A 27,957-nucleotide genomic window follows, 5' to 3' on the forward strand; every position below is an offset into this window, starting at 1 on the left:
AAATATATTGCACTTAAATTAGTTTAGACAGCATGACATCAGAGAGTAATTAAACTGGTTTTTGTTGGAATTCCGTTTCCAATTCCTGAGTTCAGGTTTGTAAAAGCTTTCTGAGCACCTGCAGGTCTCTGTGTGAAATATTTTCACTGGAAAGGATTCAAATTCGGGGGAAAAAAATATTTTACACAGAGGCAGCATTACGCCATTCTTCCTTCTTGGAAAAAAAACCTTTGGATTTAAGCAAGGCTCCTTCAAGATTTCAGACAGTTCGGCAGGAGGGAGAAGGGAGTCAGACTTCACCTTTTAGACACAGGTTCTTTCAATCGCGGCCTGGAGAGCAGAGATAGGATCTGACGAAACACTGTCTTCCACTATGGGACTGGATAAAAACTTTGGAACCACCGGTTTACAGAGTCGTAGGCTAAAACAACAAGTATTTCTGCTGGTTTTGGTTTTCCACGTCTTTCATGTTTTCACTTGCCAATCAAGAGAAGCCTTCCTTGATTCTTTCCTTGTTGCAATTGAGAGGAAGGTCAGAGCATGAAAGTACTGAAATATATTCCTTTACTCCTTTGGCACTGGACCTGCTTATCCCTGGACCTAGTTCCGGCTGTGTGGAGTCACCCAGAACCTGAAGACAGACCAACAGGAGCTAGGTCAGGCCTGTCAGACAGCAAAGAGCACAACCCACTTTCCAGGCCAGGTGCCTCTAAGACTGCAAGCCATGGGCAAGATGCTAGCGCTCCAAAGGCCAGAACAAAAGGCGCTGTACTACAGATTGGAACCGTCTTGACCCAGAGCAGTGAAGCCAAGAAGGTTGCTTCGAGGGTGGGAAACGGAGACCTTAAGAAAGGCCATCCCTTGAACAGACAGCCTGTGGAAAGAACTGTCACTCCGAGGACTCAAAAACAAGGCGGCAAAGCTGCAACTAAAATCGTCAACGTGCACGCCGATTCTAGTGGGTTCAAAACCAAAAAAGCGAAGGGTCCAGTGGCCCAAAGGGACCTCAAAGATACGTTCAGGCACCCAGCAATAACCCCTCATGAGTACATGCTATCGTTGTACCGGACCCTTTCGGACGCGGAAAGAAAGGGGGGCAATGGAAGCATCAAGCTGGAAGCAGGACTAGCCAACACTATCACCAGCTTCATCGACAAGGGGCAAGGTAAGGCTTTAAACTCTACCGATACGGTGCCTCCCAGTCAGTGCACAGTGCTCACCGACGTTAAGGGTATGTGTTCACATCCAACTGAAAGACTAGCCCGTGCCACTAAAGGTTCACTCATGATTGGTTGCTTTCTACGTGCTTCATTTGCCCTAGCAAATGTGTTTTGTTAACAGTTGTGCAGTGCTCTTAAAGGAGAGGATACCAAGCCGAACAAGCTGACAGCAGATCCCGCGAATATTTAAAATCAGCATCACAGTAGAATGACTATTGCTTTGGAAAGAGAATCTGTAATCTATTCAGAAAATGTGGGTTAATTGTCAAAAACCACATGGACATGACTCGGGGGTGAGTCATTCGGTTACCCCATCTCGACCAATGAAATAATGGTCAGATGCCACTGTCTGCCGCTGCGGTTTATATATCATTCGTAAAGGTTTAGCGACCCCGGTCACATAATTAATGTTCATTTACAGTTCATTTGGGGTCTTGTGGGTACACACAATTGTAATATATAGATATAATGCGATTATACCTACTTAAATTCACTGATACCTGCTCTAATAGAACAAACGTCCCCACGTGCACGAACTGACTATATTTGGAACAGTGTTTTATTACCTTATTAATATCGCTGTAAGCACGCCCAAGCGCAAACAAGCTCAAATTTTAATATGTGATGATTAATTTCAGAGTACTTTTGTTCCTATGTTAGATAAAAGGCTAAAGGTCTTGTAGACTCATCTGAAGAGAATCTCATGACATATTCCAACGGTTCAGGGTCTGGTAAAGTACGGACGAATATAATTACGATGCAACTGCAAATCTCATGAGGAAACTGCTCTGTTTCCCCAGAGCTACAGATCAAAGTGGGAAAAGGTTCACTCGATTTAGTGCAACCCCGAATGCACCAGCCCTCAAAAATTCTTGGGGACAGTTGTAAGTACCCTGTGTAGTTGGTCCCGCCTTGCGCGGACGCACGCACACACGCAAATGGCAAACAATGTATCTGACATGCGCTAATTAATCAGCAGATATAACAGTAATCATAATTTGCGGTGTATTTTACGGTCCTATTCACAGGAGCTTGGGGTTAGAACCCAAGTCTTCTAGCTCGCACGCTGACAGCACACTGTATTCCCTAGATTTACTGAAGCTGCAAAGAACAACCCAGGAAAATTGGAAGTCGGCACAGCACGAGCTAACCGCAGTGCCCAGGTCTTTTAGAAAAAATAAACTTCCAGATGTAGAAACACAGTCTTCCTTTTGAAGGTATTTGCTATGAAATGAGCGCAACATGTTGACAGAGCGCACGCACCCGACATTTCGGAGGCGATGTTCCTCATTAGGCCTCATTATGGCCTTAGGCCATGAAGCGTGAGGCCCTCAGTCTCTCACTATCAGACTCGCGGCTCAGCGCGATGAATATAAGAAACATCTGAACGTAATAAACACGGCGTCCTTGAATGTTGATGCTCACTTTTTATCTTCTAATTAATCAACTCACATGCTTCAAGCTGATACCCGAGCCTTATTCGATGAAGCAAGCGCCCGCCGGCATGCAGCATGTGAAATGGAATGCATTTAATACGCGGGGTGAGCAGGGGGCAACATTGCAAAACTGGTGCATAGCAGTTTTGCACAAGTACATACACAGACCGATCAGACTTAACTAACTAGAGGAACATGGGTACTTTTATCAAAAGTACATCTGTGAAAATGTAATTTTTATCGTTGGTTAGCTGGTGCCAATACTGGTCAAAATCGCATTGGAATTCTTATGGGTTTGGTAATCCGGCAAGTACAATAGTATTGTGTAATGTAGTCAGGCTCAGGTTATCTGTGCTGAGTGTAAGGGCATCATGGATCTTTAAGGAAGCTGACACAGAAATTAAAAATAAACACTCCTCGGACCACATGTCTGGAGGGTCGTCCCACGTGGGGGTAGCTGGGGCTGTTTGCCCCGGGCCCACTCTTTTCAGGGCCCTGCACCGTCACTTCCACCTCTTGCTACTTTTGCAATACATTCAAGACGACGAGCGCCTTGAGACCCTCACAGGTGAGTAGTGTGCTTTACAAATGGCATGACTGATTGTCTTTCTAATGGTTCTTGCTCACTCTCTGTTGGTCTTCAGCCTGGTCCTCTTTTAATATTTAACTGACAAATATTTTTATCTAATATGATCGATCTCTGTGAAATAAAAAAGTTTAACTTGTACACTGAATTCAGTACTTTGATTGGAATTTAAAAGACGGAATACCATGCGGTATACTGCAGATGGTGGAGGCAGTTCAGGAAGAGAATTCCTGTTGTCCACAATGCACAGCAACGCACCCACAGCTTTAAGTGGGATGAAAAAACTGTTGGGGTGGGGGGCGTTCTCTCAAAGGGGCGTGGTCGATGCAATTAAGGGCATGGCAAAAACACAAACTAAAATTCTGTGCTTAGCATATTGTGTCCCGACTGGTATTCTGCTGCTACTTTGTCTTTGCATCAAGAAATATCATGCAACAAATAACATTACCGGTACAACATGCCAGACTATGGGCTCTGTCAATGGCCATAGGTTGCATAAGATAAATAGGCAGCACCAATAGCCTATTTATGTAAAATATTAAAAATGCTTCAGTTCTGAAATGATGAGACCCTGAAAGAACTATAAGGAGTCTCTTTGAAGTTACATCAAAGGCAGTGCAGGGTGGTACTGCTCCAGAGATAAGATTTGTTTTCACCCCCAGCGTGAGGGCGAAATGAGAGCCCGATAGGGACCCGTTTCAGCACTTGCTTTTTAAAACTGCCGTGGCTCAGCACCGGCAGGACCAGGCCCACTTCAAACCCTGGACGCACCTTCGAATGTGCGTGAAAGCTGAAGGAGTGGGACACTTCGGAGTGGAGTGTCTACAAACGTGCATCACAACCTGCTCAGTTGAATCTCAAGATGAACCCGGCTTCATTCTGATTCATTCCAAGGGCTTTAGATCGTCACAGCCAACAATGTTGCACACTTTTGCCATGGGCACTGGACGTTTTGTGTGCAGTTTGCATATGTTCAGCGACAACTGGAATGAGGCCATCATCTCGGTTTACTTGAAGGTAGAAATGGAAATAAAAAGAAACATTGACAAAGACAATAGGCCTGGCGTTCGCAAGCGTGAAATTATATTTATTTTCGGCAACCACATGCAAAAGCCACTTTAAAATAGAAAAAATGTAAAAATGAGAGATTGGCCCAAAAGACCGGGAACTGAAGTGTAATACTTTTTTTTGGCGAATGTAAACATGATCAGAAAGAATGCCAACACTCAGTGCAAGAGAGACATTGGCTGTAAATGACCTGATTTATTGGGTGATGCTTTAAGCAGTGGCGGAGAGAATCAAAATATAAATGATAATTTAGGGAACTAATGGATGCAGAGGGCTGACTCAAAACCCTCTCCGTATGTATGTATTGTCACCTTAAGGGTTCTGGGGGCACCGGGCAAAACCTATCTGGGGGCCTCTGTATGGAACAAATTTGAAGTTTATTACATATTTCCTGCTATTTCAGGCCTGCTTTGTGCCAATAAATATAAAATTTTATGCTAACCTTTAACAGGGCCACGCAAACATTGTTGGAATATGTCTTGCTCAGGACCCCAATAACTCTTTAAAATGACAAAGGGTAAAGAAACCGAGTTATTGATAGAGGTAGGCAGAGAGGGAGAGAGGTTTTGATAAAGGGATAGGATATGCAGCGGTCATAAATAAAAGCATACATTTGCCACAGGGCCCTTTGGAAGGCGGGGGCTCTGGGCAATTGCTCACTTTGACCATGCCTTAAACGGATCTGTATGTCTTCATATATGTATATTTTGTTTTTTGAAACACCTGAGGCTGTAGAGACACCCAAGACTGCTCTATTTTCCTCTCTGCTCTTTTTCTTCCTCTAACCCCTTTCCATCATTTCCATACCCTTTTCTCTACTCCATACGTTTCTCCCCTCTTGTTCTTCACTTTCTTTTATCTGCTAGCCCGTCTCTCTTTTCCTCATTTCCTCTTTTCATCCTCTCAGTCTCCATACTTCACTTTCTCATGCTCATGCCTTACCGAATCATTCTTCCCTTCTTCCTGTTCTCAACACTCAGTTCTTGTTTCTCCCTACCTTGACTTCCAGCCTATGCTCCTCTTTTCATACCTTTCTTTTCACTCTTTAGCCTTGTTCTCTTCTTACTTCCATTTTCCTTCTCTCATTTCCGTTCCTTTCATTCCCTCAAATTCTTTTTCCCTACTAAATCTTTCTCTGTAGTTGTTGCCTTCTTTTTTCGTTGCATATTTTTCTAGCAAACCTTCATTATCCTTTCCTCCTCGCTTCCTATACCTCTCTGTGTTCTCTCTTCAATTCTTCCACACCTTTCTCTGACTCTTCTGCACTTCCATGAGCTGGGTTGTACATCTTGTACATCTTGTTGCTCAGAAACCTTGATCATGACTTCTTGCCTCTTGTAACCACCACAAAAGACCCCCTCTGTCCTTCCGCCACACACAACCTTTTTAAATAGTGAAGAAAGGGAAGTGGGTGGATGGCTCACTCCCTGCCTTGGCCATTGGACCTGAGAAATGGCTAGTTGTCCGCCTTGCCGGTTCAACTAAATAACCACATTTTGGGCCTGATTTAGAGTTTGGTGGACAGATTATTCCATTGCAAATGTTTCATATATATTCTGTCCGCCTTTTTACAGAGGTCATTGGATATAATGCACTTGTACTAAGGCAGGCAGGATACATATCATGTTTGTGCTAGAGTAACCTGCCTACCAAACTCTAAATCGCACCCTGTGTCTTCCCACCACTGGCACTAATATAAAGAGTGGAAACTCTGTGGTGAAAAACCCTTTAACCCATAGGTGAACTATCTCATGTCTTGGTGTGGTTTTCTGCTGGAATTTAACACATTTCTATGCCAACATGATGGATGTTACTTATTTTGTGTTGTCGCTATATAGGTTCTTGGGTGAATATAAATATATATATATATAAATATATATATATATATATATATATATATATATATATATATATATATATATATATATCTTAGTAATTCTGTTTAATGCAATTGATCATTCAAGACATGCTACCTGAAAAACACCTGTCTTTTAATTACCACTTATGAATTCCCTCTTTCTCTGTTTCTCTGTATGCAATTTCAGTTTATGATCCACTAATTTCTGATTCTTTACATATCTTTTAGATGACCGCGCACCTGTAACAAGAAAGCAAAAATACATTTTTGACATAAGTGCCCTTGAGAAGGATGGTCTACTGGGGGCGGAACTGCGTGTTCTTAGGAAGAAGCCCTTGGATGCTGGTAGAGGTTCTTCTGGAGCAAGAATCGTGCAGGTGAAGCTATCCACCTGTTCGACAAACAGGCAGGCAGCGGCCCACCTGGACTCTCGCATGGTCAGCATACCTGAGACACCCAAATGGGAAGTCTTTGACATTTGGAAATCATTCAAAAGTTTCAAAAACTCTCCTAGTTTGTGCTTTGAACTAGAGGCTTTGGAAAAAGGTAAGCCCATTGACTTGAAGAGCCTGGGGTTCGATAGGATAGGGAGACTGACCAACGAAAAAGCCATCTTCTTGGTGTTCGGAAGGACCAAGAAGCGAGACTTGTTTTTTAATGAAATCAAGGCTAGGTCAGGGCAAGATGACAAAACTGTATATGAGTATTTATTCAACCAAAGAAGGAAGAGAAGGGCCCCTCTGTCAGCCCGCCAAGGGAAGAGACCCACAAAGAACCCAAAGGCAAGGTGCAGCAAAAAGCCTCTTCATGTGAATTTCAAGGATATGGGGTGGGATGACTGGATCATCGCTCCCTTGGAGTATGAGGCTTATCACTGTGAAGGACTTTGCGAGTTTCCGCTGCGGTCACACCTGGAACCCACCAACCACGCAGTCATCCAAACCTTAATGAACTCCATGGATCCAGACTCCACCCCACCTACTTGTTGTATCCCCACCCGACTTAGCCCTATCAGCATTTTGTACATAGACTCAGCAAATAACGTGGTGTACAAACAATATGAGGACATGGTGGTAGAATCCTGTGGTTGTAGGTAGCAGTTTATGCACCCAGAAGAAGGTGGCATCAAAGGAATACGTCATTTAGCACGTGTCACAGTTACAAAACCAGCAAGAAAAACTCATTTAAGGCAGACTGCTGACACACACACTTTTGGCGCATTCAAACGTAACTTAAGGGAGCCATTAAGGCGCAAGTAATACTTCTCATCAAGAAACTGCACATTCCAAACATATTTCAACTGAACCTGCCGGATACTCGTCGAACTCTAATTAATATTGATGCCTCATTATTTCAGTCAGTGAAGCAAAGATAAAGGTTAAAGTTGATGTCACTTGTACATAGTTATTTGTGATATTGAGCACCTGTACTCCGAGACTAAACACCAAGACCTTTCTGCAGCTCCTTCTTGTTGCTACAGTACTAGAAATGAGTTAACTGATAATTGGTGAATGGACAGAAGGCAAGGGGATTCCTGCCCAATTGAAAAGGGCGCAAACTTCCTAACTGCATAGTTTCCTGGCTTGTGCTTTTTGAGAAACAATTACGGATAATTGTGACACTTATACGAATTGATATCCCTTTTTCCTTGCACTTAACAGTGGGTTATACTATACGAAAACGTTATTTATCAGTTTAAATAATGTTTCTATGCAAAGTACTGTATACTGTATATGATTTTTTTCCAATCTCTATAAAGGGATTTGATATGCTGAAAATTAAATTTCAAGCAATGTATATTTTAGCTTAAAGAGGCAAAATGTATGTTTGATATTTTTGGTTTTAAATCATAAAATACTTTTTCTGAAGTATTCTTATTTATTTACTTTCTTTGTTCTTCTTTTATACTGTTACATGGTTTTCATCGCCATGCTGTACAAAGATTAGAGGAAGTGGTACCCAGTTTCTTTGGCATCAGGTTGAAACTGTCTGTGTTGGTGGGTGGGGATGTATCTGGCGCTGTTTATGGGGACATAAAGGTGTGGTCAGGTATGTGAGATATACTTGTAGGTGGGAGGTGGATGGACTAAAAATAGGGGTAGACGGTGTGGTGTTTTCTGAATGCTGGTAAGCCTGTATAACTATTGAGGTGCTGGGTTAGCAAGACAGACGACTGAGGTATAGCACTCGTGAAAGAGTGATCTCAGAAGTAGACAAACGTGCTTGGAAAAACAAGTGGGATCGTGGTGAAGATTTTGAGAAAGTGCTTTATGATGAGTGGAGATTGCTTGTAAGCTAGATTGTTGACTTGCTTTGGTGGATGCTTTTGTACATGATGCACAGTTATTAGGAATTTGTTTGTATGCCAACCAGTGAAATCAATGTAGCACGGGTGTAATGGGATACCAAGTGTCAGACCTCCTTCAGGGTCCACAGGACAGGCCGGGGTTCTATTGCACACCTTCCATGATAGTTTAGATCACTTGCAGCTGGTTCCTTGGGGCACGTCCTACTGTGGCATTGCAAACTGAGCCAAGAACAACGCACTCTGCTATTGACTCTCATGGTAGCGAGGGCAAGCATTCATAGGCTTCTCAGAAACCTAATGTGGGTGTAGAACAAGAGCTCAGAACCTTGAAGTCCCTCAACAAACACAATAACACAATGTGCAGTTCGGTGCTTATCTTTTGTGGAATAGAACATAAATAATCACACAGCAATACTAAATACTGTAAGACCAGAGAGTACTACAGGGTTGTAACAAGTTGCATCTAACAGGGAAGTGAACTACATGGCCCTGCTCCCTAGCATCCCTCTCCTTCTTGCTATGGTTGAGTCTGTCGCTCCCTTTCCTAACGGTATACAGAGGAGGCCAGGATTAGGCAAAGATGCAGAATACTTACATCAGTCTCAACTGTTAGCAAAGCAATTTATTTCAGTATTATTGGACCTGTCAACCTTAGGGTTGTCTTCCCTCAAACCTTTTACCTACTCCCCTCCTGTTTTTGCTAAAATGTTTTTTGTTGGTTTTAAGACACTAGCACTGGCTAGCAGTGGTAAAATGCATTCAGTCTTTTGCTTAGTCTTTAAAACATTGCGTAATTGGCTTACACTTGATTGCCATATGTAATTTACTTATAAGCCCCAAGTAAAGTGGTACAACATGTCCCTGTTGATAAATGTTACTTGTGGGCCTGCAGCAATTATTGTGCCCTTTAAAACATGTCTGAGGTCTGCTATTGCCGCCTGTGTGCAGTTTTAAACTGCCACATTTCCTTGCAAAATAATCCTTTTGCCAGGTAGAACCCTCACTTTTTAATGCATATATAACACACCCTTAAAAGAGGCCCCAAACAGCCCCCCAGGGAAGGGTTCATATAATTTAAAAAGTTGGACATGCACTAGAAAGTTGTACATGTCCTGGGAGTGTAAAACCCCCCACATTAGTTTTTCACTACTGTGAGGCCAACCTCTCCCATAAGATAACAATGGGTTATGATATTGTTTCAGGTCAGGTAGAAATGTCATGTTTGGTCTCAAAATAATTGTAATGTAAAATCCTCTTTAATTGTAAAATCAACTTTGTCACACTTCTGAAAAGGCAACTTTTAGAAAGTTGGCATTTTCTCATTCTAACCATTTAGTGCCTGCAGTCTGTGTCCTGGGCCACATGTTTGTGAACAGTTGGCAGTTGGCCCACACAGTCAGTGAGACAAATGGAGACCAGATGTTGATAGGATGCTGCTGCTGTCCCCTGCCCCACTTGCATTCTCACCAGTCTTTTGTCATCCCATAGTCCCTTGGACCCTGGGCAGGAAGGAAGCAAAAATCCAGAACCATCTCTGAGGTGAAAACACCAAACAATTGTTCCACTCAAAGATGGCACCAGGGATAAAACTAGGACCTTCAGATCCACTCTTCAATTCACTCCTGGACCGGCAGAGGACTCTCAGTAAGCCTGGCTTTTACTTCAAAGGACTGCCCTTGCTGCTCGAGGACAGCTTTGTACTTCAGAAGGCTGCCCTGCTACTACTAGAGGACTGTTTTGCTGCTTGAAGTCTGCTTTGAAGCATCAAAAGACTGCCCTGCCACTTGAGGACTGCCTTGTTGCGTGAACCTAGGATTACCTGAGTAACTCCATGGGCTAGTTGGTTGGCTCCTGCAGTGAGCTGCAGGGACATAAAAATACTCCAAATACCTTGAACCCACACCCTGCCTGAAGTGCGCTGTTCCCTCCAAGTGGTGCTCACTCAGTCCTGGACCCTTGGAAGTGGTGCTAAAGGTGCCCAAACAGCCAAAAAACAAAACTTGGGTTTTAGAAAAATTTCAGCCAAAAGGGGCTCTGAGAATTGACTTGAGTCTGGGACCTACCTGCGTGCCGATCCAACCGAGATATAATAATAATGATTTAGTTTTCTGACTGTTGTGTTTGACTTCACAGGTTGGATGTGATTCACCTACTAATGATAGTAAAGAATTAACAGGTACATATAATACAGTAGTAGAAAACATTTGCATACAAAAAAAAGTTTTTCAGCAATTTGAATGAGAATGTTTTTTCAAATTTGTTGCCTGAGTGTGCAAGTATTATGAACGCTAATAATTACTGTGGTTGTACATTGCTAACAACTTTTGTAGTAGAAGGGGGTTCATATCTGTAGCTTCTGCTCTCCTATTCTTTATCAAGCAAAACTTTTGTTAATGTTGAACTTGGTTGAGAATTCTTAGCACCTTCCTCATGGTTTTCAGCTTTTCTGTGGGAGAGCTTTCTAAAACTGAATATTTAGAGCCTATTTGTAATCATTTGAGATTGATTATGCAATCTAAGCTAACATCTGACATGACTAACACGACACGTAAATTGAGTGGGTAGGAGCATGAATTTACTAAAGAATATAATTAAAGGAAAGTGAGAATTAGTAGAGATTGGGAAGAAGCGAGAGAGATTAATTTGCAATAAGAGATGAAAGAGAAATTCAGATATTCAAGAATGCATCCTATTTTGAGAGTGAAGTAAGAAAAGAAAGGCGTAATGTTTTGGGGCATAAGAAGCTTCAGAGTAACGAGTCAATGGAATTGTTTGTAATGAGTGAGTGCAATATGAGTTATGTGGTTGATTATACATTTTTGATTGGTGTAGAACCATTATTACAAAGAAGTTATTATTTCAGTTGTAGAACTTCTTATTTGATCCTCCTACATAATTAGATGGAAAGTTGGTTTGGTTTCTTGCCTCAAACTTTCCTCGTGTTTATCACATGAATGAAACGGGTGAAAGGAGTTATACTCGGTTTAGAAGAACAAAGCGTGATTTTGGTCCTGTAATGAAGAATGTGTTTGGTGTTTTGAAACCTCGTATTACTGTTGCTTTGAAAGATGTAAAAGTTATAAATGTGCCTACGTTAGTGGACCACTTAGCTGCTAACACTGCTGTTGCATTAACACATATTAATAAATAGCTAGTGGCTATGTGTGCGGTGGTGAAACGAGGTCATCTTGCATTAGATATTCATCTTGTGAAAGAGGGCAGTGTTTATCGCGTGTTGAAGGTTCAGCAGTGCTGTACTTACATTCTTGATAACAGCAAACTTACTAATGGATGCATTAATAACGTCACTAACGTTTTTACGTGAGACAAAGGTTCTCGAAGAACATGGGTTATGGGAATCAGTTGATGCATGGTTTATTGAGATTGGAAAAGGTTTTGCAAAGGTTGGTGAATGGTTTGGTATTACGAGAGGGAGTGTATTTTGGAAGATTCAAACAGCACTAATTACTGCCCTCTTATGTTCAATCAGTGTCATTCTTTAGCTTACAATTCTTGATGCTATCCATTTAAAAAGGGGTTTAAATTGTGGGTATGGAGAGAAGGTGTCAGCAACGTCTGAAAGAAAGAGAAATTACAATATAGATTTGGAAAATATTGAGGAAAAATATCAACATTTTTTAAAAATCGAGACAAAAGAAACCAAAGATAATAAAGACTGTTTTGTAAACAAAGCTAGTGGGATTTATGATCACTGAACAATCAATCAGGGCAGATTTGTGGGACATGTTTCCATGTAATAAAAATGTGTGCTTAGCATCATGAACATATTTATACAAACTATATTTTCAGGGCATGGCTAAACTAGGCCCAAGACTAAGCTTGATTCCATCTTGTATCTAGCAGCTGCATTTCACTGTCTTTAATGCTGACTCCATAAAAAGGCTGATTTAGGTCCTAATAAACCTTCATGGTTTCTAACTTGTACCCCGTCTCAGAAGGCTTATTCATCTGATCATGCTGCTTATTTATTGATGATTTTTTATTCTGTTAACAGCACATTACCTCATATATTCTTGAGGCTAACACTGCCTTAATTCTGCGTTGGTGCTTGATCTTATATCTTATCAGGTTATCAAACATGGTTCAAAAGTTGAAGGATGGAGAAAATTTGTAAGCAATAGATAAATAGACAGGAAGTGTAGGACAGTAGAGGAAAGAGGCATGAAGTGGAATCAAGACAAGGCAACATCTGTTTTCAGTAACACCAGCATTCAACAGCAGGGACTGTGGCTGCTATGAAAAACGTTGGCTCTCATCGCTATTCATTTTTATTTTTGTAATAAATTAAGCACTGGCAGCACACCTTGGATTCCTGACCCAGAGTGCCTCCTCCAAAGATTGTGATCCTCAATGCTGAATCGGATGAGACTTTTCTTCCTCCTTATTAGACCATACTGTAGTAATGATCCTTGTCCATCAACTGGTTGATGCACTGAATCATTATTTATTTTATTTTGTGCCTTCCTTACCCTCTGTTAAGAGCCAGTCCCCGGTCACCCCTCCCCCAGCAAACACATGCATTGACCTACTGGTCACTTGAAAACTAACTCAATACCAGTCGAAAATAACTCAATCTGCTAGTGTTTTTGTTTCACTACCACAAACGTTTTGGTCACCTTTAATAGTTAACATGTTTACTAAGCTACACAGTGATTATTATTTTACATGTCTGCAGATTTGATTGGCATACAGGCCTTCCCATTGGTGACCACAGGGGCTGAGCATGCTCTTCTAATTGTGGGAGTCAACCCAGCTCAGTCCCACCACTGCTCTATTTCATAAGATAACAAATTCTAGAAGTGAGAACGAGCACTTCAAACCAGGATCATTAATTGTGGGCCTCTGGGAATATGTTGCATTTAAGGAAGAAGTATTTTGTAATGTTTCTTACACTCTCCAAATCTTTGACGAATTTTAATAATCAAAGAAACTGTCTAGACCTTGCCCTTGACTGACTGTGAGTAGGATCAATAATGAGGCTTAACACAATTCACATTTTATACATATTGCAATGACTAAATGAAAAGATGCGTAATCATAGATAGCACGCTTTTATCATGTAGCACTGACTTCTCATATCTGGTAATTCGACTTCCAAAAACAGTAACTCGTTTTTGGAACAGACCTGTTCAGGAGTCTGCTCATGTCCTGGGCCTGGTCCAGTGGGCATCTTGATTTTCTCGATAATAATCACTGTACATACAAAAATGATAGTGCTACCTTTCTGACCAATGGGGCCAAGAACACCAGCCTGAGAGTCTCAGAAAAGGTGGGGTAGTCACCCAAGCTTAGTTGTAAGTCTGCCATAGTTGCAGGCTTCATGTCTCCAGAAAGCTTGGTAATAAATCCACTGATTGGGGGAAATCAAATCAACTCAGTACATCTCACTTAAACATCCCCTGTGGCTCACATAAATAGGAGGCCTGAAGTACACCCAAAAGTGTCCTTCACTGACCGTGAGAATAATACATTATGATGCTGATAAAGTAAGTGCAAATGGGTCTGAGGTCAGCTCTTCCTATGTTGGGTCCACCTAACAACCTCTTAAGGCCTTATTTCCTAGATGTAAGCATGAAACTTGTGTCAGTGGCTGATGGAAAGGTATGGAAAAGACTTTACCAAAAGGCAGTGGAATTGGACTGTGCCTGGTGGCCTGAAAATTGCAATTTGGCTTGGTAGTCCTACAGTGGTGACTTATGGTGTCACCTACGTGCATCTTTATGAATGAGTTTGAGTTTTCTACAAATTCTCTACAATCTCAGTACCACTCTGTTCCTACTGAAATGAGTTAATGACACTCAAAGCCTCTGGGAACTCCCTGCCAGGGGTTCATTGAGGCCTTGTACGAGTGCAATCCAGTTCTTAGGTTTCCACGGGTCTGGACCTGCATCATCAAGGAACTTTCTTATTGCTAGGGTCCTTGCAAAGCAAATGATGCTTATTCTATGTGCCATTCTGCATCTGTTGATAGCAGGGATGGCATTGAGACCCCAAGGGAATTTGCCTGCCTGTGCCTCCTCGTGTATGTGAAATTATGGAAATATGAAAACTGAGAAACCACAGTGGAGGAAATCAAATAATGGAATACCGATGTTAAGGAAATAACAAATACGTTGAACATTAATGGAACCATTTGAAAGGAAAGATCTCTTTAATGAAATCCAAAAGTACATTAAAATTTGGTGGAGCTTAGGACTAATCAGAGGGTTTTGGGTTCACAAATGGGTAGTGATGTTTAGGGGCGATAAAAGGCGGAGCTATGGCATAGAAAGGGTTTTTTAAGTATCAGGAATGGATGTGGTTTAGTGGTTGGGAGGGCTTTTTAGGATTCACAGATGAGTCAATTTTAGGGGTGTGGGGTATTGTAAAGGTCCAGGGATAGATGGAGTGTGGAGGTGATGAGGGGTTTCTAGAGTTCACAAATGGGAAGAGTTTAGGGCTTATTGAGGGTTTTTAAGGTTCTGTAATGGGTAGAGGTTAGGGGTGGTGAAGAGTTCTTAGGGTTCAAGATTGGTTGGAGTTTAGGATAGTGAGTGGTTTTAAGGATTCAGGGATTGCTGGAGTTTAGATGTAGAAAGGTCTTTTAAGGTTCAGGGATGGGTTGGGTTTAGGGATGTTGAGGGTGTTTTACAGGTAGTGGGTGGGTGGTGTTTAAGGGTGGCAAGGGACTTTATAGTGTGCAGGGTTGGGTAGAGTTTGGGTATGGTGAGAGTTTTCAAGAGGTCAGGGATTAATGAAGTTTAGGTATGGAAAGGGGTTTATGGGGTTCAGTAATGGGTGGTGTTTATGGGTAGTGAGGGGTTTTATTGTTCAGGGATGGGTGGACGGTAAGGGTAGAAAGGTCTTTTAGGGTTCTGGGATGGGCGTAGTTTAGGGGTCAGGATTGGGTGTAGCATAGGTGTAGTGAGGGGTTTTTAGGTTTCTGGGATGGGTGGAGTTTAGGGGTAGTGAGTGGTTTTCTGGTTTAGGGATAAGAGAAGTGTAAGGATAGGAAGAGCTTTTAGTGTTCAGGGATGAGTGTAGTTTAGGAGTCAGGGTTGGGTGTAGTATAGGTTTACTTAGGGATTTTTAAGTTTCTGGGATGGGTGGAGTTTAGGAGGTAAAGGGATTTTAGCGTTTAGGGATGGGTGTAGTTTAGGTGTGGTGAAAGGTTTTTAGGAGGCAGGGATTGAAGATGTATGCAGTGGAGAGGGTGATGGATGGATGATGATTAGAGGTGGTGAGGAGTCCGCAAAATGGAAAAATCCAAAGTAACTGTTTCACAATGTAAATATATCTATTTGAAATAATGCCTCCTGAAGTAAAGCACTGAAATAAATACCTCTGACAAAACTGTTTCTCAAAGTAAGATCTGCAACCATTGTATTTACACCTTAAAAAAGCTAATTTTGAAAAAAAGACATTCAATGAATTTATTTCTATGAAATGGTAGATGCCATTCATTCTGAAAATTTCCATTAAAGAATTTAGGTAAAAAGTATTCACAGGAATGGTATTCTATGAAATTGTTTTTCTATGAAATTGTATACAACCATGAATCCACCAGGCCTAGTGTGAGGCTGTCAACACTTGAGTCCACCTTTGTCCATTCTGTCCTGCTGGAGGGAACACCATTCTCCAGGGTCGTTCAAAAGGGGGTGAACCCTATCTCCTGTGGAGTGAATGCCCTGCAGCACACCTCTGAGGTATCACCTCGAGGTATCACCTCGTTTACACCTCTCTCTCCACTCTCTAGCTGGAGCTAGACTCAAAAAAATGAAAAATGACACACACATATCTGCAAAGACTCAAAGTAGATCACAGCAGCATCTATCAATCATCCTCAAATGGGGCTCAGGTACCATTGCTTACTTCAACCCTCCTTTGTTAGAATCAACGCATTATTTCACTACCTCCTTTGATTTAATTCCGAATGTATTGAGTACCTTTTTCTACACTGATTTGTTGTGTGCTTTTCGTACCCTTGGCAACATTGCACAATCACGTTAGGCCATTCTTTCTGGCCCTATAATTCGCTACATGCTTTAGGCATGCATTCTAATGGTTTTCAACAGAATTCCTCTTTACATGAATAAATAGGTAATCTTCTAGTTATTTGGACTATTGTTTTGAGACATATTAAAATAATGATACCATAGTCTTATTGTTATAGATTCTCTGACATACTTGCTTAGAATGTAGAACTCTTTATTGAAGATTAATAAAAAGCAATGCATATATATATACCACAAAAATTTAAAGTTACATGTTGTCATGAATTTGAGCACCAGCACTCAGTTTGTTGAAATAAGCATAATGCATAATGCATAAGTTAAAAATCGAGAGACTTCAAAGTAGCGACAGCAATTGCGGAATCACTAAAGGTGTCATATAGTGCAAAATGTCATATTTCTCAAAGGTTCACAATTCATCCTTCAATTAAGTGGCCCATACTAGGATTAGGTTGCTTTTGAAGTAGTGGCAGTGCAAAAAAGTCTCTAAAATGCAATATGAAGCAGAGAACAATGTGATTTTTCATGAAAGTTCACAGTTCCCCCTTTAGTTGGGGGCCATGTACTAAAATCATTGGGATGATAGTTGCCAGGGATAATCTCTAAATTGATTTTTGCAACAAAAGGTTAAGATTGGTTATGAAATCACGATTTTCAGTAGAAACGGCAATAGCCACACACTAATGTGCGGAATAGTGCTAAAGACCTGCTTCACACTAATTCACCATTCATCTTGACATTAGACCCACGCTGGAAGTGGCATTTTTTTAGATACTACGATAAAGATCAGTCTCTAAAGTGCAACGTGGGGCCAAAGGTTATGTTACATACGAGCTCACTGTTTGCAATAAGAGCAACCTTTTACCTGCAATAGAAATGTTGTTGCCCTGCAGGGGAGCTGGATGTTGTGCCCATTTAGGAGCACAGTCACAGCGGACAGCATGATCTAATCTGAGGAGCCCTGAAAGGAGGAAATATAAATTTCTGTCTCAGGTGAGTGACTGACAGCAGATGCACAAGAAATTTAATACACTTTCTTCTAACAAGCCGAATTAGCGGCAATAGGAGTATGGTCAGGTTTGCTTCCAGACTGGAACCTGATCTTTTGATGGAAAAGAGCACACGTGGAATAAAATGAGAGAATGTTGAATGGGCACTGAAATGTGGTTTATGAGATATCTTTGTGGACTCCAGATGGTATAAGACTGGAGGACTGTCCATCCATGCCCCTTTGGGACCAGCTCAGCTTTGTCCAGTGTCCAGTGGTGAAGTTTAAGTACCTGTTTTTTTTTTGTGGGATTTTCTTTAAGGCATTGAAATCGATATTTAAATTCCATACTTTGGCTACCTTTAGATTGTTTAATGCTTGCTGAACTACAGTTGGCCAGGAATTTTTATGTTTGGGCTGAGTCTCCATTTCCAACCAACACCTAGTGGCCAATGAGTCTATTGGTGCAGAGCTGAGCTTTCAGCACAGTTTGATGATTGCACCCATCCTCACCGGGGCTTGGTGAAATAAGCCAAACTCCAATCTCATCTGTGGTTGTGAGATAATTTGCAGGGGGCAAAAGAGGCGTTTGAACAAAACCAATTGAAGCTGGTTTAGGGTGGATGCATCGTGCCATTTTAAAAGTTCAGAGCCATAGGTGAGCGAAGGGAGGGATTTTGCCACCTACAGCCTGAAGTAAGTAGTACTGCAATGTGCTTCCAAGTTTTTTTTGTTAGTGCAAATCGTAATTTATTGGCCAGGGCTCTCCTTTGAAGTAGGTGCTCCTTATATGATAATCTGGCATTTGTACAACTCCCAGATATTTGGCCAGATCTAGCTGATTTCAGGTTGCTTTCCACTTAAACTTGGTATGATAAACCCTTGGATTTGCTGAGAAATAGATCACCTTCATTTTGTTGTAGTTAAGTTCTTGTCCCTGTGCTTTGATGTATTCAACCAATTTGGAAATTAGGCACTGGAGACCAATCATGGTCTGGCTGAGTAAAACAATGTAATCTGCATATTGTAGGCATTACACTTATTCGTTCGCTAGTTTAGGGGAGTCACCTGCTACAAAAAATTGTGTACTTAATACCACATAAATATAATAAATTAGGTGAGCACAAGAAAGCCCTCCTGCTTTAGGAAAGTTCATGTAGCGATCTTACTGGTGGTTCTGTCACCATTGCCGATTTTAACATGTACCCAGGTATTTAAATACAGATTGATCATGGCCTCCAGTAGCTTCAATAGTACTCCCCAACTGGCCATCTTTGCCCAGCGAGGATGTCTCAAAACCCTGTCAAATTCTGCTTTCAGGTTGATGCAGCAGGCGTAAAGATTTGTGTGTTCACTTTTGGCTTTTTCAATGAGGAGGGTGACTACAAGAAGGTGGGTCACGGTGTTCATGCCAGCCCTAAAGCCTGTCTGCATTTTTGGGATGAACCTTACTGATGAGGCCCAGGCTTCCAGGCCTACTACTAAGTTGGAGGCAAGGATCTTAGCTTGGAAGTCTATAAGGTTGATTCATCTATAGTCCGCAGGGTCGGTCTGTGAGCCAGATTTGAAGATGGGGTGCAGGATGCTACCTTTTCAAGACATTGGGATGGAGTTGGTGGTAAAGGCCTTGTTGAAAGTCAGAGCGAGATATGAAACCCAGAGGAGTTGATAATGTTTAAATAGAGCATTTGGAAGGCATTCCGGCTGGGGGCCCTGTCTGATCTCAGTTTCTTAAGGATAATCTTCACTTGTGAAACATTCAGCCATGAGCCATCTAAAAGTTTGATGGCAACGTTTCTACAGAAATACTTTTCGTGTTTAATGTGGCGGTTGTCATCGCATTTTTTGCATAGTGCCCTTAATATGCTGCTTTGATGTGTGCTATCAACTCTGCTTCAGAGATGCTTGCATTATGAAGGCAAAATCTGCAGTTTGCAAATGTATTGATTTCGGCCCAAAAAATGCTTTCTGTTTTTCATTTTACTTGAATGAAGAAGCTTTAATCATACATTTGTCTAGTGTGTTTTTTGGCTGTTCAGTTGGCCTTCTATAGGTTAGCCTTAAAGTTGCTATTTGCTTCCTCGTAGCTTGGATGATCCTTTGGTCTGATTTTCAGAGCTTTCTAATCTCCCTGTTTAATTCCCTTTTTTCAGTGAGAGATGTTGAAAACTAGGCTGCCCCTTTCCTGGTAGAATTAAGATGTTGAGTGAGATTTGATGAAAAAGTTGCAGTGTGCGCTGCTGTCAGAGTCTCCCAGGAATGTGACAGTAATAACCCTTGTGTGGGGCTATGTTGAGCTATGACGGTGGATATGAAGTCCATAATTGACTCTGCCACAGTTCCATTCCAAACAAGGCGCTTGAGATTATATGCGCTGAATGTCATAAGGGGGTTGTTTGCTCAATGGGCTCTGCGTGGACAAGGTAATTGCTCCACGTGTTGGGGGAAGTGATCGCTCTCCACTCTGACTGTTAGACTGTAATGGGTGATCATAGGGAGCAGCTCTGTGACTACAAATGTATAGTCCAGGGTTGAGCTGGTTTTATTCAGTATCCTGGTGAAAGCTGCCGGCTGATCTTGAAGGAGCGGCTGTTAAGTCAAAAAAGGACATTGATCGCAAAAGCTATGACGCATGCTTTATCAAGTTGATCATCTCTGGAGTAGGTTGAGATTGCTGTATTTTTTGAATAGCACCCATTGGAGGCTTTTGGCATGTGGGGGTGCTAGTTCGTAATAATAGCATGGCAAAGTCCCCTTACAAGACCAATCCTGCTTGAGGGATAGTGTAGTGTAAGGATTTGAGTATTGCTGTTAATGCTTCTGATTTTCCTGCTTTGCTCTTCTGGTTTGGGTAAATATATTCATCACAGATTAAAAAGCTGAAATCGCAAGGTGAAGTTAATGTTGATGGAGCTGAGAGTTTAACACATTGTGTTCATGTTAAACCCAGTCAATTTGTTCTTGGTGCCACTGAAGCTGAATTCCAATATATGTGGACAGGCCACCTGTAGCTCCACCTGCCTTGGATGTTTTTGTCGTTTCTAAGTGGAATTCCTTAAAGCATGTGATTGGAGTCAGCTTTTCCACCTAAGTTTCCTGTAGAAGCAGGATGTCAACATTTTGGAGGCAGGTAATGAAATCTTTCTCACTCACCTTGTTACTGAGGCCGTTCACATTCCAGGAACTCAGTGTTAGGGGGTGATAGCCATTACTGCTTTCTCCACTGTTTTGCATTCATGCTACCCTCTTACCTCCTAGGCCAGGGCCTGGAAGTGTTTGCGGGGAAACATGCCTCATATAATTTGGAGCTCCAGGGACAGTGATTTGCCAAGTACTCAGATTCTGCAATGTGTAGATTGGTTGGTCAGTGGGACCAATTGCTCCCCTCTGTGATTTGGAGCTGCTGTGGGAGAAGGGGACTGGGTTAGAACTCTAAGGCTGACCTTCTTAATTCAATGCCACCTGGAACAACTCTCTGTATGTAGTCATACTTCTGTTGCAATCCTTGCATTAGTCCAGGTAATGACTGTTATTTCACTACCAGCAATGGATGGGTTGGGTTTGAACTGTGCACATTCAATATGCTCAGTTTGTAAATGTTTGAGGTTATCTAGACCCCAAACCAGTTTAAGATGGCAGCCCTATTTACGATATCATGCCATCCTCTGGTCCTTTATCATTGAATCATTTCAAGCGTCACTAGATATTTTTCAGAGCCATCTTTGAACTGTGGAGGACCCTCATGGCTGGGCTGACCAACAGACCAAATTGGTTCTTATGGACGTTGCAGTGGCAGTTTTATCTCTGTGGTGTGCAATGACTGCTGGTTTTGTTCGACTAGGTCTTTCTTGTTGCCTTCCTGGAGCTCCGAGTCATGGGGAGATTGAAGGTTACAAAGCAGTGAGCCTTAACAAAGATGGGAAATTAAGTTGAACAGGGATCATGTGGCGATGTGTCAGTGGCTTGAGCTGGTGAGATTGCTCAGATGACTGGATCATGTTATTTGAGTATTGCTATTGTTATAAATTCTGTGACATACATGCTAAACAGAACCTACTGACTTGGATTATTTGGCCTTTTTCAATAAAAAAAAAAACACCACTATTTTGTTTTGACAGACTAATTTGTATTTCATTTTATGGTCCTTTAAAACTGGCAATGCTCTTATGTTTATCAGTCTTTTTCAGATACTCTTAGTAAAGCTTTTTAGTCCTGCCAATTACCAAGCGGTTCCTACTATGAGAGTAGAACCAATGACATCATCAAGAGAAACAATGGGCTATGTTTCTGAAACAACTAGTCTGTGTGTAAAAAATAAGTTTCTCATTTTATATACCGACAACCACTTGTATATAGCTGTACCTAAATGCATATTTTTCAAGGTATTCTTAGTTTGAGCACACAAAGCACTGTGCCACTGTTAGCATTACTCAATATAGATTATTTTTACCTTCAAAAGGAATGCATGCACTATTATGGAACATTCTATGTTTGGCTCTTTTTTGATTAACTCAAGGTCACAGATTCTGTCTGCACTGATGATTATATATGAAATAAAGACTTTTCCTCCTACCCCGTGCCCTGTGGCACAAGGTAAGTTTGCCTGCTCTCTCTGCCACTTTTGTTCTGGTGCCGGAGCCATTGGCACAGCACATCCGACAATCAGCACAGGGATGAGGGATCCCGCAGCGGCCTATGATACATACTATATCATTATATGCCTATGACATGATATTATAGACCTGCAACCTACGGACAGACCTAAAGCCTCTTTTACGGCTGCTCCACTAGTTTGGTAATTTGTCCGGCCTTCGGGTAAATTATAGCAAGTCCCATGCTTACACCATAGCTGAGATTAGTCTCCCTTTTGACTCCGATAATATTAGGACAGCCCACCAAATGTTTCAATACTTAGGTATACAGATTTACTGTGATCCCAAGACCTCCTGGATGATAATCTTATACAAATTATTACTTGGTTGCGATCCCAAATTGAATGCTGGGTTGCCTTGCCCCTGTCAGTCGCTGGACGGCTGACTCTGGCCAAAATGGTCATGTTACCCTGACTATTCTAATACTAAATTCTCATCCTGCCGGTGGTTATCCCCGAATCGATCTTGAGACTGCTCAACTGCTTACTAATCAACCTGATGTGGGGTTTCAGAAGCCACAGAATTGCCTAGGACGCAGTTGCCACCTGATTGGGGGGTATGAGAATCCCAGACTTTAAAGTCTATTGCCTGGCGGAACAGCCGCAGTGCTTGTCCTACTGGTTGCTGGGCTATAATCTGACTGATATAGGTTATACACCACACATGCTTAACTGGATAAATTACACCACCTACACTTCCCAGGGATAAGTCTACTTTCCCCACAGCCCCTGTTACTTCTCATAGCTCTCATATACTAGACAACTGTTCTACATTACACTGCCTTGCTATCACCCGTCACCCTGAGTATTCCCCTTGGGGGCCTCCCCACTTCACCAGGCACGTTAACAGCTGTTAGATTAGCACCATGGGACCAGGCCGGGGACAGATAGTTGAAGACCTTTTTGCAGACCACCATCTAATGACACCAGTAATTTACAAAGGCTCATGGTCCACCAGAGACGCTCTTTCTAAGAGATGCCAGATATGTTATTTACAGTGAATGCCACTTGGCTCCGAACCCGAGACTCATGAGTTTATCCACACTATACATATTATGGGAAATGGTCGGGTGGGAGGAAGACGTGTATCACGTCCTCTATGATAAAGAATGTCAGTCCGTCATCAAGCACCCCTGCAGAGTTTCCTGCAAATCCTGTTTCAAATGTTTAAATTTCGCAATTTGCATAGAGCTTATCTCACACCACATAAATTGCATTCTATGTATCTCACTACCTCCTCCTATTGTCCCTGTTGTCAAACATAAGAAGCTGATGTACTTCTTATGTTCTGGCCTTGCGCCCTCATTGTCTCTTTAGTGGGCAGACCTGATTGGGTCTGAACACTGGGGCACTTTCGAACACTGTGGGCCTTATTATGACTTTGGTGGAGGGGATTACTCATCACAAATGTGACGGATATCCCACCTGCTGTATTACAAGTTTCATTATATCCTATAGAATTTGTAAAATGGCAGGCGGGATAAAGTCATAATCAGGCCCTGTGTGTAAGGCTTATAGTTTACCCAAGGCCTAAAGCTTCCAGGGTTATGGCACATTTCATCGACCTGCCGTTGATTATGGTGAAGTGTCTCTTGACAAGGATATGGTAGTCCCCCACCGCTCCCCATGTCTTCCAGTAGAGTGAGGACGGGGAGCTTTGGGGAATGCTGGAGAATTATGCACAGCATAGAGAAGAGTGTCATAGGCTGCACAACGCCTGCCTGTGGTAGAATGGGAAGTTATTCTTGAGCCCTTCAACTCCCGAGCGACCAGCACTGAATAACCTTCATGCCCTTTCCCTAGAAGCAACTTTTAATCAGCCCTCAAGGCCTACCACACTGGGTTCACCTCTGTTGCACTGTTCGGCCTTAATGGACCATCAGCACACCTGAGTGTCCCAGTGACGTTCTCTAACTTAGTCCCTTATTCCTCACTGGTTGGCTGGATCTAGGTCCACTGACATGGCATCCACCATATACAATCTGTGTTGTCCCATAACATGCATTTCACCCACACACCAATATCCCTGTTCCGAGCATGAACAAGTGTTTGATACAGTTGTATGATGACATTTGGTGTGTGTGTGGGGTGATCATATTGCATTTGCATTGCTCTGTATCTTTTCCGAAGTGAGACGTTCTCAATTTTTGTCATTTTGTCAGCCTGTCTGATAATTGGTACACACACCCATTAAAATAATTGCGGTAACTGTATGTTTTTTGTCTCTCATACTGTTGGGCTCCTGTACCCTTAAATAAGACTTTATTCCAGCACACATTCTAGTCTTTTGCCTGGAATGTGCATATATTATTATCGGATATATTCCTTTCTGTTGTGTTTATAAGAAGCAATAAAGTTTGTGTTAAAAAAAAGTTCCCCCACTATATATTATAAGGATATTGCAATTCACCTAGGAGTTCTACGACTATACAGAAGAACCAGGCTGAAAGCCAAGTTCCTTTATAAGGTTAAGGAACCCTGAGGTGACTTGCAATATCCTAATCTTGTACGTCAGGAAGTACTTTATTCCTTATAATACATGGCCACCCATCACCTTTCCCACAAACCACTTAAATCTTTTGTGTGTAGATCTTTCATATGAAAGAGAAAGCATTTTTGCAAAAAAGAAAAATACAAATAGAAGTCCCAGTGCAAAACTGAGCACAACAAAAAGGCTACTAGATATATGTTGCAAAAAGATATTGGAATCAGTTTAAAATAAATCATTTAAAAAAAGGCACAGTATCTCAGAATGTTGAAAGACATGCAGAAGGATTTTAATTTTTCTATTATTACCTAAGGAGTGCAAAAAATAAACATGCTGAAAACCTGGAGAAGGAGCTCTGATAAATGGATTTGAACACAAGGGTTAGAACTGAAGTGGATTGCTAGGGTCCCCCATCTGTGTCGGAGATCAAGGGGCTCATCAGGTCAAAGCGGGCATCTGGAGCAGTGGGCCCTGATGAGGTTCCGATGTCATTAATTAAACAGGAACCCCTGCTCTGGGCGAACATTCTCCACCCGGTCTTCAGCGCCTGCTATTCACACAGTAGAGTCCCTGAGTCCTGGATTGGGAGTGTTATAGTCCCGTTATATAGAAAGGAAGATAAATCTTTGCTCAGAAGCTACCGCCAAATTGCATTGCTCAATGCAACTGGCAAGACATTCGCGAAAAGTATATTAACGCATTTAACCTCTTGGGTTGAGGAAAATGAACTACTCCCTCTGGAACAAGCAGGTTTCAGAAAGGAACATAGTACATTGGATAATATCTTATTGATGCAAATTATAAAAGGAAAAATATGTTCAGATCAGGGGTGGAACAGTATATGCTGCTTTTACAGACTTCTCCATGTATTTTGATAGGGTAGATAGGAATATTTTGTGGAAAAAAACTATATGAGTTGGGTGTACCCCCAAACTTGTTACCTTTGGTTATAGCTTTGCACTCTTCTACCTGGTGCAAAGTTTTGTTAGGAGGGGAACAGGGCCTGTCATCTAAATTCCCCCCAAAAATGGTTTGAAGCAAGGCTGCTTATTGGCACCACTATTATTTTCTTTATACATCTTTGATCTGCCCGTTCTTTGCAGAATGCAGATCGCATCGCTAACAAAATTAGAGGTCATTCAATCTCCTGTCTTTTATACGCTGATGATGTAGTAGTGATTGACCTCACTCCGAATGGTTTAAATCGGCGTCTCGCTGCATTAAACCACTACTCCATACAATACCATTTGCAGATTAATGTATCGAAGTCGCAAGTAGAATGTTTCCTAGGGAAAAAATTGGGCAAGAAAATAAAATGTTCCTGGTCCCTGAGTCAACAAAAATTAGAGCGGGTATAATCTTATTGCTTTTTGGGGAAAATGTTATCCTTTTCACTCAATGGCTAAGATCACATGCATAATTACCCTACTAAGGCTCTATCTCAAGCACAAGGTTTAGTGGCCTTTTTTAACACAGTTGTCCGGTGTCATTTCCCCCATTTTCTAACTGCTTATGAAATAAAGATCCCGGCCACGCTCTTGTGCGCTTTGGAGTGTACAGAGATTTCTAAATGGAATTTTCTCAACAAGATGGAAGGGCAGATTCTGAGACGCCTAGCCTTTTGTACCAACTCAGCCTCAGTGGCTGCTCTAAGGCTTGAATTTGGTATTAAGAACACTTTTGTACGGTGCTCCGGAGGGCTTATAGCCTTCCTCATAGCAGGGAATTCACTCTAAGAAAAATAGTTTATATCAAAATCTTCAGCAGATTAAAAGAAAAATCTAAGTTTTTTAGAAATTAAAATCTGGCTATGCAATTGCTGGAGCCTGATCCCATTGTTACCGCCTCCTGTTCTTAAAAAAATCCTGAATGAAGCGACTTGGTCCAAAAGCTTCTTGTTAGACTTAGGATCTTGTCGTCTAAAGAGGAGACTGGGCATGCTTACTGAAATAGCAACCTTCAAACAGTCTCAGCCGTACCTGTCCTGGAATCTCCCACATGAAGTGTGGCGTCTGTTCATCTTGTTGAGATTAGATAAATTACCACTCAGAGAACTAACCTCTAAATGGGATGGATACGATAATCAATGTGATCTTTGTCAATTGGGTATACAGAACTTTAAGCATATATTATTTGCCTGTCCGGCTTTAGCCACACTCAGGAAAAATGGTTGAAACCTCTCTTCTTGTATTTTAATATTTGTTCTGCCAGAGAGGCCTTGGAAGCTGTACATAATCCTCCAAATTAATTATTCTGTTTTAGGATTTTTAAATTTTGCCAGTCCTTTTTAAACCCTTTTTGAGTCTTTGTGTACTGGTGGTAACTGAAGATGACTGTAAGTGAACTATCAAGGCAGCTTTGAGGATTACTATCAATTGTTACTTTGTGCACCAAGGGAGTGGAGTTTTTCTTCTATTGTGTGGCAGAGTGTGATAACGTCCTATAATGCATCCCTGACGTGTGGTGGGTTGGCAGTTTTGGATCCAAATGATTACCTTCCACTTTGGAATGGAAGCATACGCTGCACAATTGTCCTTATTGAAGAAAATATTGATGTCCGCTAGGGTTTTCTACAAGTGTGGTTTCTTTTAGGGTACTGATTTGCACTGTTTGATGTACTTTATGGTTTTACTTGTTAAGAGATAATGGGGTTGAGTCTTAGTGTTTTGCATACAGAAGCTAATTACTTTTCTAAACCGGCTGTATTGGTATATATTTTAAATTGCTCCCCGTGATAAATTCCGAAATCTATGTCTTAGGGTTATTACTGTGATTGTATAATTTATATTATTTCATTTTATTTAGGACATTTTATCTTTAATGTTTTATGTCACTTTTGTATCAGTTATTCATGTGGACCTCTTAAAAGTTCCAGTTCATATAATAAATAAACTTGAATCTTGATTCATGTTGCCATAAATATGTCCTTCACTCACAGCTAGAAAAACAGTACAGAAGAAATAAAACTCATTTACTTTTGTTTTTTAAACTGCTATTCTTTTAACGATCCATGATCTGACCTGCTTTATATTTGGTTGCTGGCCCTGACAGCAGGCATTGTGATGTCAGAGCTCAACTGAATATGTTTATTGCAGTTGAGTTCTGACATCTTTTCTTCATAATCAGTGATTGAGTGTAACACAAATCACTTAATATAAAGAAATTAAAGACAGGTTTTCACATAGATAGTTCAGAATCCCATGTATTGCATGATTGAAAAATGATCAATCTCATGAGTTGTATTAAAAACAAAATCCAATAGTAAACCAAATGAAGTATAGTTGTTTGCTCTAGACATTTTATCCAGGTTCAACTCTTGAAGATAGTGTAGCTCTACTGCTT

General features: G+C 41.4%; 1 protein-coding gene across 1 annotated transcript; it reads left to right on the forward strand.

Moving 5' to 3' along the window:
• Positions 1-278: 278 nt before the first annotated feature.
• On the forward strand, positions 279-8,097 carry GDF5 (growth differentiation factor 5). Its single transcript, XM_069243831.1, has 2 exons — positions 279-1,165; positions 6,397-8,097. Exons 1-2 carry the CDS (start codon positions 541-543, stop codon positions 7,263-7,265), a joined length of 1,494 nt encoding a protein of 497 aa, XP_069099932.1. The 5' UTR covers positions 279-540; the 3' UTR covers positions 7,266-8,097.
• Positions 8,098-27,957: the final 19,860 nt, after the last annotated feature.

The sequence above is a fragment of the Pleurodeles waltl genome, chromosome 7, assembly GCF_031143425.1.
Source record: "Pleurodeles waltl isolate 20211129_DDA chromosome 7, aPleWal1.hap1.20221129, whole genome shotgun sequence".
Taxonomy (NCBI): Eukaryota; Metazoa; Chordata; class Amphibia; order Caudata; family Salamandridae; genus Pleurodeles; species Pleurodeles waltl.

What these genes read in the sequence shown, in the direction of transcription:
- GDF5 (XM_069243831.1), top strand. Translation starts at nt 541, where the DNA reads ATGAAAGTACTGAAATATATTCCTTTACTCCTTTGGCACTGGACCTGC. An exon ending in CTTCATCGACAAGGGGCAAG is followed by an intron (nt 1,166 to 6,396) that starts GTAAGGCTTTAA and finishes CATATCTTTTAG; the next exon opens with ATGACCGCGCACCTGTAACA.